Source organism: Anser anser (genome assembly GCF_964211835.1).
Source record: "Anser anser genome assembly, chromosome: Z".
In the NCBI taxonomy this organism is placed as follows: Eukaryota; Metazoa; Chordata; class Aves; order Anseriformes; family Anatidae; genus Anser; species Anser anser.
Genome location: NC_139723.1, coordinates 11,227,275 through 11,241,836, shown reverse-complemented (window position 1 = coordinate 11,241,836; position 14,562 = coordinate 11,227,275). Strand labels below are relative to the sequence as shown.

The following is a 14,562-nucleotide window of genomic DNA, read 5'->3' as shown; positions in this document are numbered from 1 at the left end:
TACAGTGTGTTAGTTTCCCTGAAAAAGTTGTCCTCAAAAACCTCTTCTGTCCAGAGCAGATTTTAAACCTAAGTGTGTCTTCCTTCTTGAGGAACATGTCTCCTAATCTATAGCATACTGACACGGATGAAGTGTCAGAGACACTTGTAGAAATTCCTTGGTATGTACTGGTTATTGGTGGAGGTCTGAAATTTCCTATACATTTTTTTTTTCCTGCCAGATTAGTCAGATGGGTGTCTTTATGCAGGTCCATATGTGGTAGACATATCAGAGGACAGCAGACATAGCTGGAGTGGAGGGAGTCTGTTCTCATAGTGAACAGTCAATCCTTTAGTCTTTTTTATGAGATACATAGGCATCTCTAAATAATTACAGACTAACAATGCTTAGGAGTAGTAGAAGATCCTTAAATTTGTATTCAGATCACCATCACTTAAGCAACTCTGCTCTTTTAAGTATGGGTTGAGTTTCAGAACCAAGGCAATTAGCTATGTTACTCTCTCTCTCTCCCCTTTCCATTTCTTTTTCTTTCTTTCTTTCTTTCTTTCTTTCTTTCTTTCTTTCTTTCTTTCTTTCTTTCTTTCTTTCTTTCTTTCTTCCTTCCTTCCTTCCTTCCTTCCTTCCTTCCTTCCTTCCTTCCTTCCTTCCTTCCTTCCTTCCTTCCTTCCTTCCTTCCTTCCTTCCTTCCTTTCTTTCTTTCTTTCTTTCTTTCTTTCTTTCTTTCTTTCTTTCTTTCTTTCTTTCTTTCTTTCTTTCTTTCTTTCTTTCTTTCTCTCTCTCTCTTTCTCTCTCTTTCTTTTCTTTCTTTCTTTCTTTCTTTCTTTCTTTCTTTCTTTCTTTCTTTCTTTCTTTCTTTCTTTCTTTCTTTCTTTCTTTCTTTTTCTTTCTTTCTTTCTTTCTTTCTTTCTTTCTTTCTTTCTTTCTTTCTTTCTTTCTTTCTTTCTTTCTTTCTTTCTTTCTTTCTTTCTTTCTTTCTTTCTTTCTTTCTTTCTTTCTTTCTTTCTTTCTTTCTTTCTTTCTTTCTTTCTTTCTTTCTTTCTTTCTTTCTTTCTTTCTTTCTTTCTTTCTTCTTTTCTTTCTTTCTTATTCTTTCTTCTTTTCTTTCTTTCTTTCTTTCTTTCTTTCTTTCTTTCTTTCTTTCTTTCTTTCTTTCTTTCTTTCTTTCTTTCTTTCTTTCTTTCTTTCTTCTTCCTTTTCTTTCTTTTCTTTCTTTTCTTTTTCTTTCTGTGCCACATCTGAATATATTGTACCATATATAAAAACCTCAAACCCATTGCCACCCAGCAACTCTTAACCCATTTCTCTTCTGAGATCATCCTGCAAGTCCAAAGGATTTCTCTAATCATACCACAGAGTGGGTTACTTTGGAAATCTGAGACTTCCTGTTGTTGAGGCTTTTAGCCTGTTTTTGTTTTGTTCTCTGTTTTCCTAAGAAATATATCACATGTGAAAAGCACCCCAGCAAAAGCTCTGTGGGAGGGGAAGGATGTGATGTTTTGGAAACCACAGTCCCCAGGGGCTGCCAAAACTGAAATCCATGCAACTTCAGCAGATGAACTCTGATATTGATCAGTCTTAGTGGAGAACCAGACAGAGGTTCTGGGGGCAAACAGCTGCTCCTGTGCTGAAAGTTTGATCTTCCCTCATAAGGAGAGCAGAATCTGTAGAGATTGCTGTGGGAAGATGAGACATTTTTGTTATTTCGCTCTTGGAGAGCACTCCAGCACAACTGTTCAAACAGGCAGTATGCAGAGGCAGACGAGAGTCTGTCTACAAGCTGCATCTGGCACTTTAGGTAAAACCCCAAAATGCTGAGTGAACAATGTCCCCTCTACACCTGATCTTTTTCTCCAGCTGCTATCAGTGTGGAAGTTACAAAACATTCATGCTTTTGTGGGCCATGCACTTGGATGACATGTGGCTGTCTGCACTAGCACCTGTTCATGGCAACTCTTCACATCTCTCTGGAGGCTGACTGCAGGGAAATCGATGAGAACTTTATAACAGGAGCATTATGGCAATGGCACCTCATGTCCTGGTTTGCACCTTGTGCTCCAGGGGAGGTCTGAGCAGCTGGTTCTGACATCAGTCGATCCCTCTTTTGAAGGTGTTCACTCACATCTGTCTGACACATGCTCTCTCTGTCATGCAAAGACTATTAGTGGCAGTTGCAAGAAAGACAGAATTATAGTCAGAGTTCCCAGCCTGAGACATGCTTAGCTTTTATCCTGGGGAAAAGAAGCAAGAAATAAAACCCTGACATCAGAAAGAAATGAAAAAGTGGACACCAGGAGAGAAATTGGTGAAGGTGCAGAAGCTGTGATAAGCTCAGCCGAGCCCTGTGCCTGTATGTGCTGGACACTGCAATAAGAAGAGACTTTAGAGTAGACCCCAGCTAACACCACAGATCTGTGATGCACTCATAGTCTGTTAATAAGTTAGCGCATTAATAAAATATTCTTTTCTGCATCTCAGATCATCTTGGTGAGCATTTTCTTCTCACGACCTAGCCCAGCCTCTTGGGGAATACCCAGACTTGAGCATTTACCTGGAAAGATTCCAGCACACTAATATAACGAGACAATAATCCTGCCAGCTTTGGAGAAGCTTCAGTTCCATTTGGATCTGCATCTACCTTGATTTGGACTTCTGTCTAGTAGCAGGTAATCAGAAACAAGCCAAACACAGTAAAATAACAGAGAGACTTGTGCAGTCAAAACACCTTTTGGTCGATAGATGACTGTCATCTCTCTTCCTCCTGCAGTGCTCATCTCCCATGTGTGAGCTGACAGGGGGCCTCTGTGTTGGTCCATCAGGTTAAGTGTTTTTCTTGGCTGGAGGCTCTACTTCTCCCACTGTCCCTCCCACAGGCATCCTTCAGTTCAAGATATCTTTGAAATACTTCCCAAACTTTTCTAAGCATGGAAGCAAGCAGCAGGGCAGCACTGGGACATGAGCTGCTGGGCAGGAGGCAGTTTCTGCACGTACGCACCACCACCCCACACCAGCAAGGCACCAGCAAACAACAAACGCACATTTTTCCCAAGGAAAATCTTGGTACTAATGGTCCAAAACACAGATCTGCCCCTACTGTCATTAATGCCAGGGCTTTTCCTCCACACAGCACCACTGAAGCAAAGTCTTCTCCTGGAGGAGGAACAACCACAGCTCACCACCAGTATGGGCATGGGTGAAACACTCCAGCACCCCAAAGGTTTCTTGCAAATGCTGGGAGCTGTACATGCTGACAGCTGAGTGACTCTGAGTAAAGGGCAGGACACACACACATCTTGGCCTGCTCTGCTTCAACCTTAAGAGCTGCCCCAATGCCAAAACACCACAGGTTTCTCATATGTGAGCAGTCTGAGGATCCTCTTAACACCTACTGGTCTATGCTGTCTTCCTGCTTCACGTGTCCAGCAGGCTGCTGTGCTGGGAGCAGTCTGTCCTTCCATGGAGCTGACAGGCACCCCGTCGGCCTTTGGAAACACTTGCACCAGTGATTTCTAAAGGGATATGCCAGTTTACTGAGGATTTAGCCCTGTGATTTTCTTTTCTCCAGGAGCTCAATGGATCCACTCGTGGCACCTCATGCTGGCGTCTGTCTTTGAGTGAGGAGATATGTTGCCACAGAGTATTTTGTGTTGACATGCTATCTGAAAACTTCAGAGCAATGAAAACTCTTCACCTTTTGTAGTAAACACAGGCCACTGGCACGTACGACAATGTAATCTAGTAAAACAAAATAGTTTTGGGAGCCTTTCAAATACTGTGAGGGAACAGCAGGCTGTGGGTGGGCTGCTGTGCTCTATGAATGCTGCCTGCTAATACCCAGATGTCGAATGCCAACTTTCCATTCACTGCTGAAAAATAACAGACTGTCATGTGGTAAAAATAACCATGGGAGGCATGCAACACATTCCAGTGCTTATTTCACCTACAACAAGCCATCGGCAATGTGTCTGTGAAGGTTCACTGGGCATCGGTGTCAATGTTATCCCAAACAACAGGTTTTATGTCTCTGATTCAGCGAGTGCGTTCAAGGGAAGGAAAGTGTTTTCATTCATTTGTGACTCCTTTGCTAACATTTAATCAACATCTAAGGCAACTGCAGAAAGCAGGAGATCACTTTCTCACAGTGCAACAATGGGAAAGAAGCACAGGGAAGGTCACTTTCCTCTAATACTGACCCAGAATCTTTATGAGAACATGGAAAACTAAATTAGTTTTAAAGCTTCCTCATGACTTAATGCAAGAAATCTTGTAAGTCCATGTCTGGCTCTGTTCTGCCTTCTATACAATGGTACCACCAATCTTAAAGCCAGGTTTCAAGCAGAAATGCCTTTTCATCCTTACCTCTACTGGTAGATTTTAAGCCCATTTAGGACTCAATCAGTGTTATAAGAGTCCAGTTTTTATGTCCCTACTTTTATTTATTTATTTATTTTATTATTATTATTTTTATTTTATAAAGACAGAATGCCAGCATTTTCAGATAGGGCAGCATAAGTTTTATTCTGAGGACTCAAGCCGGACAAACATGAATGCAAGGGGTCTAGGACTAAAACTTGCTTCAGATCTGCTTACTCTTCTATTTCCACTTTAGATGTAAAGATGTTTATATGCTTCAAAATCTCTAAAGGTATTAAACTAATCCCAATTATGAAATGGTCATTGTCAGTGTAATCCACTACTAGATGGATCCAAATACTGCATTTTGTCTTAATCTTTCACTCCCTTTTATTTGAACTTGTATGTTCATCTTGTACTTCTGTGTACTTTTGTTGGGAATTATCAGCATAATTGTGTGATATCATTTCATTATTTGTTTTGCATTCTTTACTGTGGTCTGTTCTGCTTTATTTCTCTTTTTATGATGCTGGTATTTTTTTCAGTCACTTGGCATGAAGTGCCAGAAATCCTGACTAGTGTAGGCATTCTTCTTCCAAACACTTTTGCAGATGAGGGAGCTCATTAAGTCATTATACTTACTCATGTAGGTTTACTCATATGTGCATATCCTTGTAGACTACAAACTGAAGTATATGCTTTGTTATATCATGATAACATGGAAATCTAATATATAAACAGTGGTCTGTACATTCATGCATTTTTTGCTGTCCCCATTGAAATTAAACATCTCCCACATGGAGGAGAACTGGTTACACTAGCTTAAGACTAAACATTGCAATCATGTGTACATCTTGCAAAAGATCTTGTTTTAGTGGGCAAGCCACTTAAAAACGAATTAGAAAAAGCAATACTGGACTGAAGCATCTCTACTGTGTTCAAGGCTTTCAAGTCCGTATAAAAATCCATACCTAGCTCTACTGTTGCCCAAAGGAAGAGATGTTTGGTACTTCTGGACAACAGTCCCACAGGAGCCCACATCCTCATTTACGAATGTTAGTCTGGTCTCAGCCACTGTCTCCTTCAGTCTTCCGCTCTAACTCTTGCAGTTCACTCAGCTTGCCAGACCTACTGTTTATGACTGGCCTGCAAATACAGGCTGATATTTCTTTTCTGCCATGGGTGTTCATGGAGCAAACTTAGAGGTATGAGAAAGGGAGCTTCGTGAGCACTCAGTGCAAACAGAAGAAATGGTGTTCCCTGATATTAGGATGGGATGTTCTGTTGCAAAAGGAAAGGCATAACTGCATACTCCCTCATGTTAAAGCAGAGTATGGGTGCTGGCTGCCAGCAGAGGATGGATGCTGGCTTTGTCAAGAAAACTTCACCTTGCTCTCACAGTAAGTGCAAAAACTGCTTATTTTCCAGAAGGGAGAAGCCAGCACGTGTGCCACAAGGCTTTTTCAAAGACAACCTCTGTGCTTGCTCAGATGATGCAGTGTGACTTTAATAAATGTTCACGATCCCTGGCACATTGGTCATACAGTGCCTTGGCTGCCTTAACTTTATGGCTGGTCGTACGGTAGTTTCCTATCCTCCAGGGTAACCAGCTCAGTCTGTCCTCTGTTGGCCTCACTGAGAGGGTTTGGACTGTTTCACTGTGGACCCATGATTTTGTTTAATATGCACTTCCAAAGGACCACCGTTCCTCTGCAATGTGAACATAAGAACCATCTCCCTGTAATCCTCTCCTTCAACGCCCTTCCAGGAACAGAGGGGGAAAATGGTGTGCAGGAGGAAAACAAATGCTTTCAGGATGAGTTCATTCTGCTTCACCCCTCCAGATAATGGACTTGACATTTTCTCTCTTCCTCTTACTCCTCCTATTGCCTTTTACCTTCCCAGACTATCTTGGTGGGCTCTGTTTGTAAGGGTCATGTTGTCACAGATGCCAACTGAAATTGAACTAATGACCTCAAACTCTATTTTTTATCTCTAAAGTCCAGGTGTAGTATTGCCTCATCAAAATCAAAATACTTTTTGCTATCTTTGGAGTTCCTTCAGAAAGATGACAGGGAAGTTCAGCATGCCAGCAAGGCTGTCAAGCAAATGACTTTTCAATTCAGTGGCAATCAGCTGACCTGCCATTTGTGGCCACAGCTGAAGAGAGCTCCTTTATTTCCAAATATTTAATACTTTTTCTCATGGTTGCAATTAAAGAAAAATAAAATAAAAGAAAAAAAAGAAAAACAAAAACACAGGGAAAAAGGTTTTACACAGACTTTCATCCTATGCTTTTAATTAAGCAAAGCTCATAAGCACACAGGTCTCTTTGCCTTCAGTGGTGGTACTCTCATAGCTGAAACTGAGCACATGCTGAAGTGTTTTGCTGGATGAGGTCACAGCACTTAGCACCTTGAGACATTCAACACTGGATGAAATATGTATTACAATACTTATTTCTGAATATTAATCCATGTGTTCTTTCTAGATACTGCATTAATTTATGGAGCAAAACATCAGGTAGTGTATGAAATTAAATCTATCTTGCCTTATGCTACCACAGATGAACAATACAAATATTCATATTAGATTTAATGAATAGTAATAACAGGACAGAGACCAGTATAATGAGGCAATCCTCACATTCATGCAGATCTATTACTTCCGCATAGGAGCTGTTTAGTGTCATCCAAGCTCAGGGTGGGTCTGCTTGCATATGTCCCCAAAGAAACCTTCTCAGTGATTTCTACAAGAGATTCCAACCTGACCCCCCCCCCCCAAACAAACAAACAACAACAAGAAAAAAATTGACATAAGCAAATAAAATTTACCAGATGCTAGGCTAGTCTTGGACTACCGGTCCTATTTGCTTTCTTTTCTCATTTGCTGTTTCGGCTTGCACGTTTATAGAAGATGTGGCACCAGATTTGACCAACTTCCTGCTAATTTTCTGCTAGCTGAAAAAAACTAAAATCGTATAGCCTAATTGGCAGAAGGAGCAGCTCTCAGATTTGTTTTGTGAGGGATAAAACCATTTTTCTTAAGAGTTTTGGAGTACATTGCTTGGAACAAAACAAAGGAAAAAACAACACAAAAGAGTACAAACATCGACTTAGTGTGCCATGGGAAACTGATAAAAGGAAGTGATTCTAATGCCCAAACCTTGCTTCTGAAAGCTGTAGATATTTGATCTGCTGGTGGCATCTGCTGTTGCATTTTGAAAAGTCATTTGCACCAGAGAAAAGTGAGTGCAAAAGAGTGCCACAGCTCTTTGAACTCTTTTTGGCTGTAGGAGGTGTAAAGCAATGGAGAATCCCACAAGTGTTGATTGAATCATACAAGTGCATCTGAAAGGGGAACTCATCCCCCTTTTTAGCTCCCTGATACGAAAAATCTGTCCAAGTCTGTTCAACACAAAGATACCACTAAGACTCTACCTTGCAAATCATGGAAGTCATGTGGGGCATGTAAAATTTGGGGTCTGTCTGCCTGTCCCTTACACACTCCCCTAGGCATCTGCTATTAGCTGCTACTAGAGAAGGGGATGGTGCCAAGGGTTGGGAAGGTTTCTGGCTTTATTTGGAGTGCCTATTCTTATGCAAAGCAAAGGGAAACTGTCCCTACCTGTGTATATTTTCTTCCAGCTTTTTCACCTTCAGCTCATCCTCTTCTGACTGCCTCCTTCTGGCTTCTTCCTCTTCTGCAGAGCCAGCAGGAATTCCCTGCAGCAGCCATTTTTCCCGAAGAGCTTTTGACTGTGAAGAAAAGGAAATAGCTTTAGCAACAGAGAGAACAAAACTCTCTTAAGACTGAGAAGGAGCTACAGGTATATCTGAATTTTAGATCGCTCCCATTGAATTACTGATTACTGCTTCGGACAGTGAGTTTTGGACAATCTGTTAGATGTTTATCCAAATTTAGAAGTATCAGTTTTACAGGATAGACTATATTTACAATCAGTGCCTAAACCTGAAGTTATTTTTAGTTTTTAATAAAAACAAGAGTTCAAACCACCCAAATGAGACAGTTGAGCAAGGAGTAAAGTCTTTGAACAAAAGTCTGGATCTCTTGCAAACGATAAGGCATGTACTGGAAGGAATAAACTCATAACCTTCTTAGAGCTTCAAAAGCAGCGTGCTCTAAATGTAATGCACTTAATGAAAGATAAAATCACTCTACTATTAAATTAATCAGATATGTTCTTTTTGATGTATACGGTGGAAGTGTCTCTATATATTTACCAGCATGCATACAGACACACACAAACATATATCTGTACATTCGAACAAGCTTGCACATTATCTCTTAGCCCAGATGCCAATTAAAACAAACAAACAAAAATCTTCCAGAAACCACAGGTATACAAGGGTGCAACACTGTTACAGCAAAGAGCAATGACTTATAACCAGGAAAAATTTCTGGGAAGTTTTGTTTTCAACACCAAAAACATGTCGACAACCATACCAGGCCACTGTCTAGTCCAGCTGCAACTCACCCCGGGCTGCTCACCCGTGGAGATGCACTGGTTGCAAGCAATCCTTTCAGCAGCTCATTAGCCTGCGTGTCTTGGCCGAATCCTCCCTGAGAGATGCTGACAGGACATGGCCTCCTGGAGCACACCCGCTGAAAGGGAGATGATCAGCAGCCCAAAGCCACGCTGGGCTTAGTCCCTTGGCAATAATGGAGCATAGTGGTGGAAAAATTGGTCAGTCAGGGGGACTGACAAAGCCAGACCCTAGCCCTTGCTGGAGAGGGGAGCCTTGATTTTGAATTCCCAAACTGATTGGAAATGCTGGCTCAGGGAGCCAGCTGTGAGCCATGCATCCTTCCAGCAAAGAGGAGCCTAATAAGGAAATCATCAGTTCGGAGAAATAGCATTTCAGGGGCTGCCCAAACGTGCACTATCAGCCTCCTCAACGAGGTGCTCATAGCTGGAACAGAATCCGATTTGTGCAAACTACGTGCAAAGAAGAAACACTCACCACCACAAGCAGCCTTCAAACCCATCCCAAAATAGAAAGCTTTTTGACATGAGAGACAGGGCCTCCTTGTTAGTTTTTCAGCATATATATAGGCGTAGTATCTGTGCACAAGCTATTCTTGTCACTCTGTGGCCTATTTGACATCAGGCAAATAGATTTTAATAAGGCAGCAGACACAGAGCAATGCAAAACACACAAGTGAATTAGACTTGATAAATGACTCCAGCTTTTACTGACTTTAAATACACGGTGTACCAGAGGATGGTTGGGTGGGTTTTAAGTGGTTTCTGCATGCATGAAGACTTCTGCATGATGGAAGGGGTGTTGTGCTTGTGTACCATGCAGTCATGTTCAACTGTGGCACCTGGGGATGCTAGAGATGTGCTGTGTTTCATCCAGCTCAGGACATCTGAACTGAGTTTTGCTTGTGGCTACCCCTAAGGTGCTCACAAATCATTAAGGATGGCTATCTCCAGCCACAGCTTCTGCAGTTCACTAGCCCTTTTGCTGCCACTGTCACCTACTAGTGTTTCCTGCTGCCTTTTGTGGGCTGGTAGTAAGATTTCTTGGTGTGACCTTTGCTTTTCTGTTGAATCCAGCTGATTACTGCTTAGGAGGAACTTTATCAGATCAGCCAGGCCTACTAGCACCACTGAAATGTCCCCTCAGTAGAGGACCTCCAGGTGGTCACACACACAGATAAACAACGAAAGCCAGTTGAAGAGGGATTTACACGTCCTGACTTCACATCTCCTGGGTGCTAAACATCTAACAACCTGTGCCTGACTTTGGCATTTAGGAGGTCTCAGCATTACAGCTCACGGGGTACCCGCTGGGCAAAAGCCAGTTCACAGGACTATGAAGGCTGGTGGTTCTTCAAAAATTTTCTGTCTTTTCTTTAAAATGAAATGCAGCCAGCTGCATGCAGAACTGTGCTGCTGCATACATTACACTCAACTGCGGGCTCAGAGCTGAAATCCTGAATGATACTTTGTTGGAAAAAAAAAAAAAGGAAAAAAAAAAAAGTATTTTCTAAAGATCAAACTCTAAAAATGAAGGCAGCCTTCTCCGTTTTAAACCTGTTTCAGATATGTCTCCAGAAGTCCCAGAAAGAGCCTTGGCAAAGTGCTACTTGGACAGCTCTGAAGATATTAGGTTAGCAGCCACTCCTCGTTTGCTGCAGGAGGACAGATAAAATCCAGGCTTTTTTCAATGTGCTCTTAGAGAATCTCTTTGATGATGTTCAGACAATGAGAGGCCAGTCCCTTCAGTACAACCACTGTACACCAAGTAAGATATTTTTTACAGATTTTGTTTTGGCCTTTGATTATGTGAAATATTTGAGCTACAAAATCACGTGATTTCTTTTTCCCAGAAGCCTCTTTTTTGGCCTATTAATAGCATGAATTTTAAATTGGAAAGCATCAATGGGATTTTTTAAAGACTTATTTAGAAACAAGAATGTTATGATCTACTAAAAGTCCTCCCTCTTGGGTGAAATGTCAGCATATTTTATCTAAAACAGGAAAAGTGGTAGCTTTGATGTTTGTGGCTCTCCTTTTCGAGATGAAAATGAAGGTAATCATTAAATACTATGCCGAGGAATCCAGACAAGAAGACTCTGAAAAATGGAAACATTTGTGAGAAGCACTTATTGAAATTCAGAGCATCTATTCGCCAAGCTGGTGAGGTTACATGTATTTATACACCCATTGCAAACACAATAGGCAGGGAAACAGGCACGTGTCAGGGGACCATGCACAACCATCCTGCCGGCTGTGGGACCTTTTCTCCCCTACAAGACTCCTGGCACAGTGCTGGGGCAGTAGATAGGAGTGGAATAATCTATCACCTGCTTCGAGCTAACCTTTCCCAAGGAATTTTCATCATAAACCTCTAGGGAAGGCATTGGCAGAGGTGAAGAGACCAAGGGTATGCAGGGTGGAAGAGGGAGGTGGTGGTAGAGCTGTGCTGGATGCTTCGCTTCAGCTCCTGGGCACGAGGCAGCCCTGTGAAGCAGCCAGCCCAGCATCAAGACAGGCCAGCCAGAGGCAGGACAGAGCCAAATGTGGCTTGGAAATGAAAGCTCACTGCCAGCTGTCCTCCACAGCTATAAAATTTGTGTTATGCTCCTTGAAAAAGTCTTGCCAAATCTTACCCCAGGAAGTAGAGGAGTTCCTCAAATCTCCTTAATGGAAAATGCTGTCATGGGGATGGAGCTCCAGATCAGCTTGCTATATGACTTGCTCCAGGTTAACAATCTTATGCATTTGCTTTACTCAGCAGTCTGTAATTAAATTAGTCCCATGCTAGTATTTCAGCATTCCTCATCCTTCAAAACATGAAAAGAGCCTTAACTTTCTATTGCATCTTGGAGCTTCTCTATGCACCAATGTTGTGCTGTATGACTAGAAAATGAAGAAATAACAGAGGACTGCAAGAGTGAGCAGCTATATTATTGTAAAAATAAAAACATTTTTTTCAGCTTATTCCAATACCAAAATGTGAATATTCTGTACTATTAGAAGGCAACATTTCACCGGTGCAGCAAGCAGCTACACTATGTACAGTTTGATGTAACTATTCCTGCATTTACTGGGAGAGAACAATTTCTTCAGGCTAAATCCTTCAGCAGAAATTAGATCATGTCGTTAAAAAGTCTCTCTGTTACTGAAGTGGAAAGGGCACTGGGCTCACAATGCACTAGGTCACCGTGGCTCTCAGGTGATTTGGCTTCTCTGCACACAAATGAGATTGCAGAGATACCTGTCAGCTCTGTGCTTATTTTGCTTAACTGTAGGACAGCATAGTAACTTTTCTTCACCCTGCTAAAAGGAAAACAGACAAACAAACAAACTAACAAATAAACAGGTCACGATTCTATGAACAGATCATGGTGAGGACAGAAATAAGCGAACAGATGTTGGACAGGACAGGAAGAAGTCGTGCCAAATGCTTGAATGCAGTAGACACAGTGACAGCCGTAAATGTGGTGCACAGCTCCCTTTCGTGATATTAATTCCAGTTTCATACTTCAGGACAGTAAAACCCAAGGGCTTTAAGTTGTTTACATTACGCACTGGCAAGGAAGTAAGGCATAACCCCTTGAATACACGTAGCAGAATTGCTGTATTGAAAAAGAAATCTTACTTTCAACGCTGCATTTTGCTTTAATGTTGCATCAGATGTTTAAATATTGGGGGACATTTTATTATAATTGGTAAATCTTTTTAGCATCACTTTCATATGCTGTTATGTCCTCTAAGAGACCATAACTACCACCTCTGGGTTGTCCCTGCTGGTGATATATTCAACCCATCAGTCTTACTGATTTTGGGTCTCCTTCCATAAACATAGATCATGAAGAAAACACATTTCTGGTGCCACACAAAGGCCATGTCTTAACCTGAGGCCCAGAGGAATTTACCAGGCTTGCTATTTGACTCTTTATGATAACATAAATCCAGTTCTTGAAGTACTGCTACATTTTGAGATTTTTGTTTTTTTCTTTGCTTGAATATTTACAATTGGTTACAGGAGCAGTGTACTCTTACTCTTAAGAGCAGTGCTCGCTAAAGTGGAGTGCTTGTCGGGCTGCTCAGTAGATTTTCAAGGAAGATGATAATCTCAAGAAGAAACAAAGGTGAAAAGTTGACCAAAGACAGCCTACTCAAGTAAAATGTGTCTGATTTTGAGAAACACTCTTGGATGTAGATGATTCAGGGTACTGATGCACTTCTGTGCTGTGGAAAATGGGCAATAATGATCACCGGAGTACTTGTGCTGAAATCAGTAGTGCTACATCAAAGGCAATATTACTGAAATATTTGTCAAATTGAAGTTTTGCCAAAAATCTTTGGGTTTTGGGGCTTGGAGATCACTGGGCATTAACAATCTAGTGCTGGGAATGAAGAGATTTTTTTTCCCTCAGATGCATACAGTATTTCTACCCTGGACAAAATATGGATGCATCATATTCTCAAATCTATGTGTGCCTTTGTGAAAGACATGGTAACAAACGCCCTCCTTTATCTGCCAACGTGATAATGAGTTATTTGCCCCAAACATTACTCGTCAGGACACTGTGCAGCCACCCCTGAGGGCTGGATCCAACCTGCCAGTCACATTGCAGTTGCCAGCATGGGCAGAGCAGCTTCTGGGACTTGCATTAAGGCAGCCTCTCCTCTGCCAGCAGGACATCCCTTGCTTTCTGAAAAATGGAACAAAAAGTTGTTTGCACGGTCATATTGTGAGTCAGATGCCCTTAACCATCCATAATTAAATATGGAAATTCAGAGAAGGGCTGTGGGCATAAGCTAATGTGACAGGCGGATCCATCTTGAAAAAAAAAAAAAGAAAAAAAAAAAAGCAGCTTATCAAAATGTATTCCTGAGTGATGTATTCCTGAGTTTTTCACTTTCTGGTAGCTTCATTTTGACACAGAGATAAAGCGTGGTCCTTGGCATGCTGCTTTGCTGTGAGCTGGATGTGTCCTTGCACAGCATGAGTGGCCGTGGAACAGAGCAGGCAGCAATTTCCAGCTCTCTGTGATGATCTGGGAGACAGCATTATGCTTAGCAGCTAAACTTTCTGTTGCCTTTTCCCTCATCTGAGATACTTGTTATAGCCTACAGAGCATGTCTGCATGATACACAGATAAGATACAAGCACTGCTCATATTAGGGAATGAAGTCATGCTGAAAAACTTGTCAGCTTGCTTGTAGTCTTGACCTCAGCCACAATGTCATAGCTAGGGTAGGTATAATTCCATGAAAAAACATGTGTTATCTGGTGGAGCTTAGCTAGTGCAAGACTAAAGAGCATGTCCATTAAGCATATTGTCAAGAGTGTCAAGATTTTATTAAACAAAAAATAATTCTTAGAAATATTTCAAGGAAGTGATGTTTTAAATATGTTTTTGAGAAGCACACGTTCAGACCAACAGTCGCAGATGTTTTCCAGTGGTCAGTCAACATGCACATGGGAAGTGCCATGCTGCTGTGGGGTCCATTGCTCAGCCCCTGCTTATGCCTCGGAAGGAGGCACAGTGATCTGCAGAAAAGTCACACATGGAGCAGCAGGAGCGGGCAGGGTGGTGGGGGAATAAAACAAAAACCGTGATCACCACAGGTATCATAAGCACGACCTGGAATCACTGCAGCTGAAAGACACTGCGGGGATATTCTTCACCCCTTGTTTGTTTGCCAGAGCTGGCACATCTGACAGC

General features: G+C 41.8%; 1 protein-coding gene across 9 annotated transcripts in view; it reads right to left on the bottom strand.

Moving 5' to 3' along the window:
- The window catches only part of PALM2AKAP2 (PALM2 and AKAP2 fusion), a 258,689-nt gene that overhangs the window by 191,547 nt on the left and 52,580 nt on the right, over window positions 1–14,562 (bottom strand). For all 9 annotated transcript variants that reach the window (XM_083818094.1, XM_083818089.1, XM_083818095.1 and 6 more), the window contains exon 3: window positions 7,978–8,108. In XM_083818094.1, the coding sequence (XP_083674220.1) occupies window positions 7,978–8,108 (131 nt within the window). The remainder of the gene's footprint in view (window positions 1–7,977; window positions 8,109–14,562) is intronic.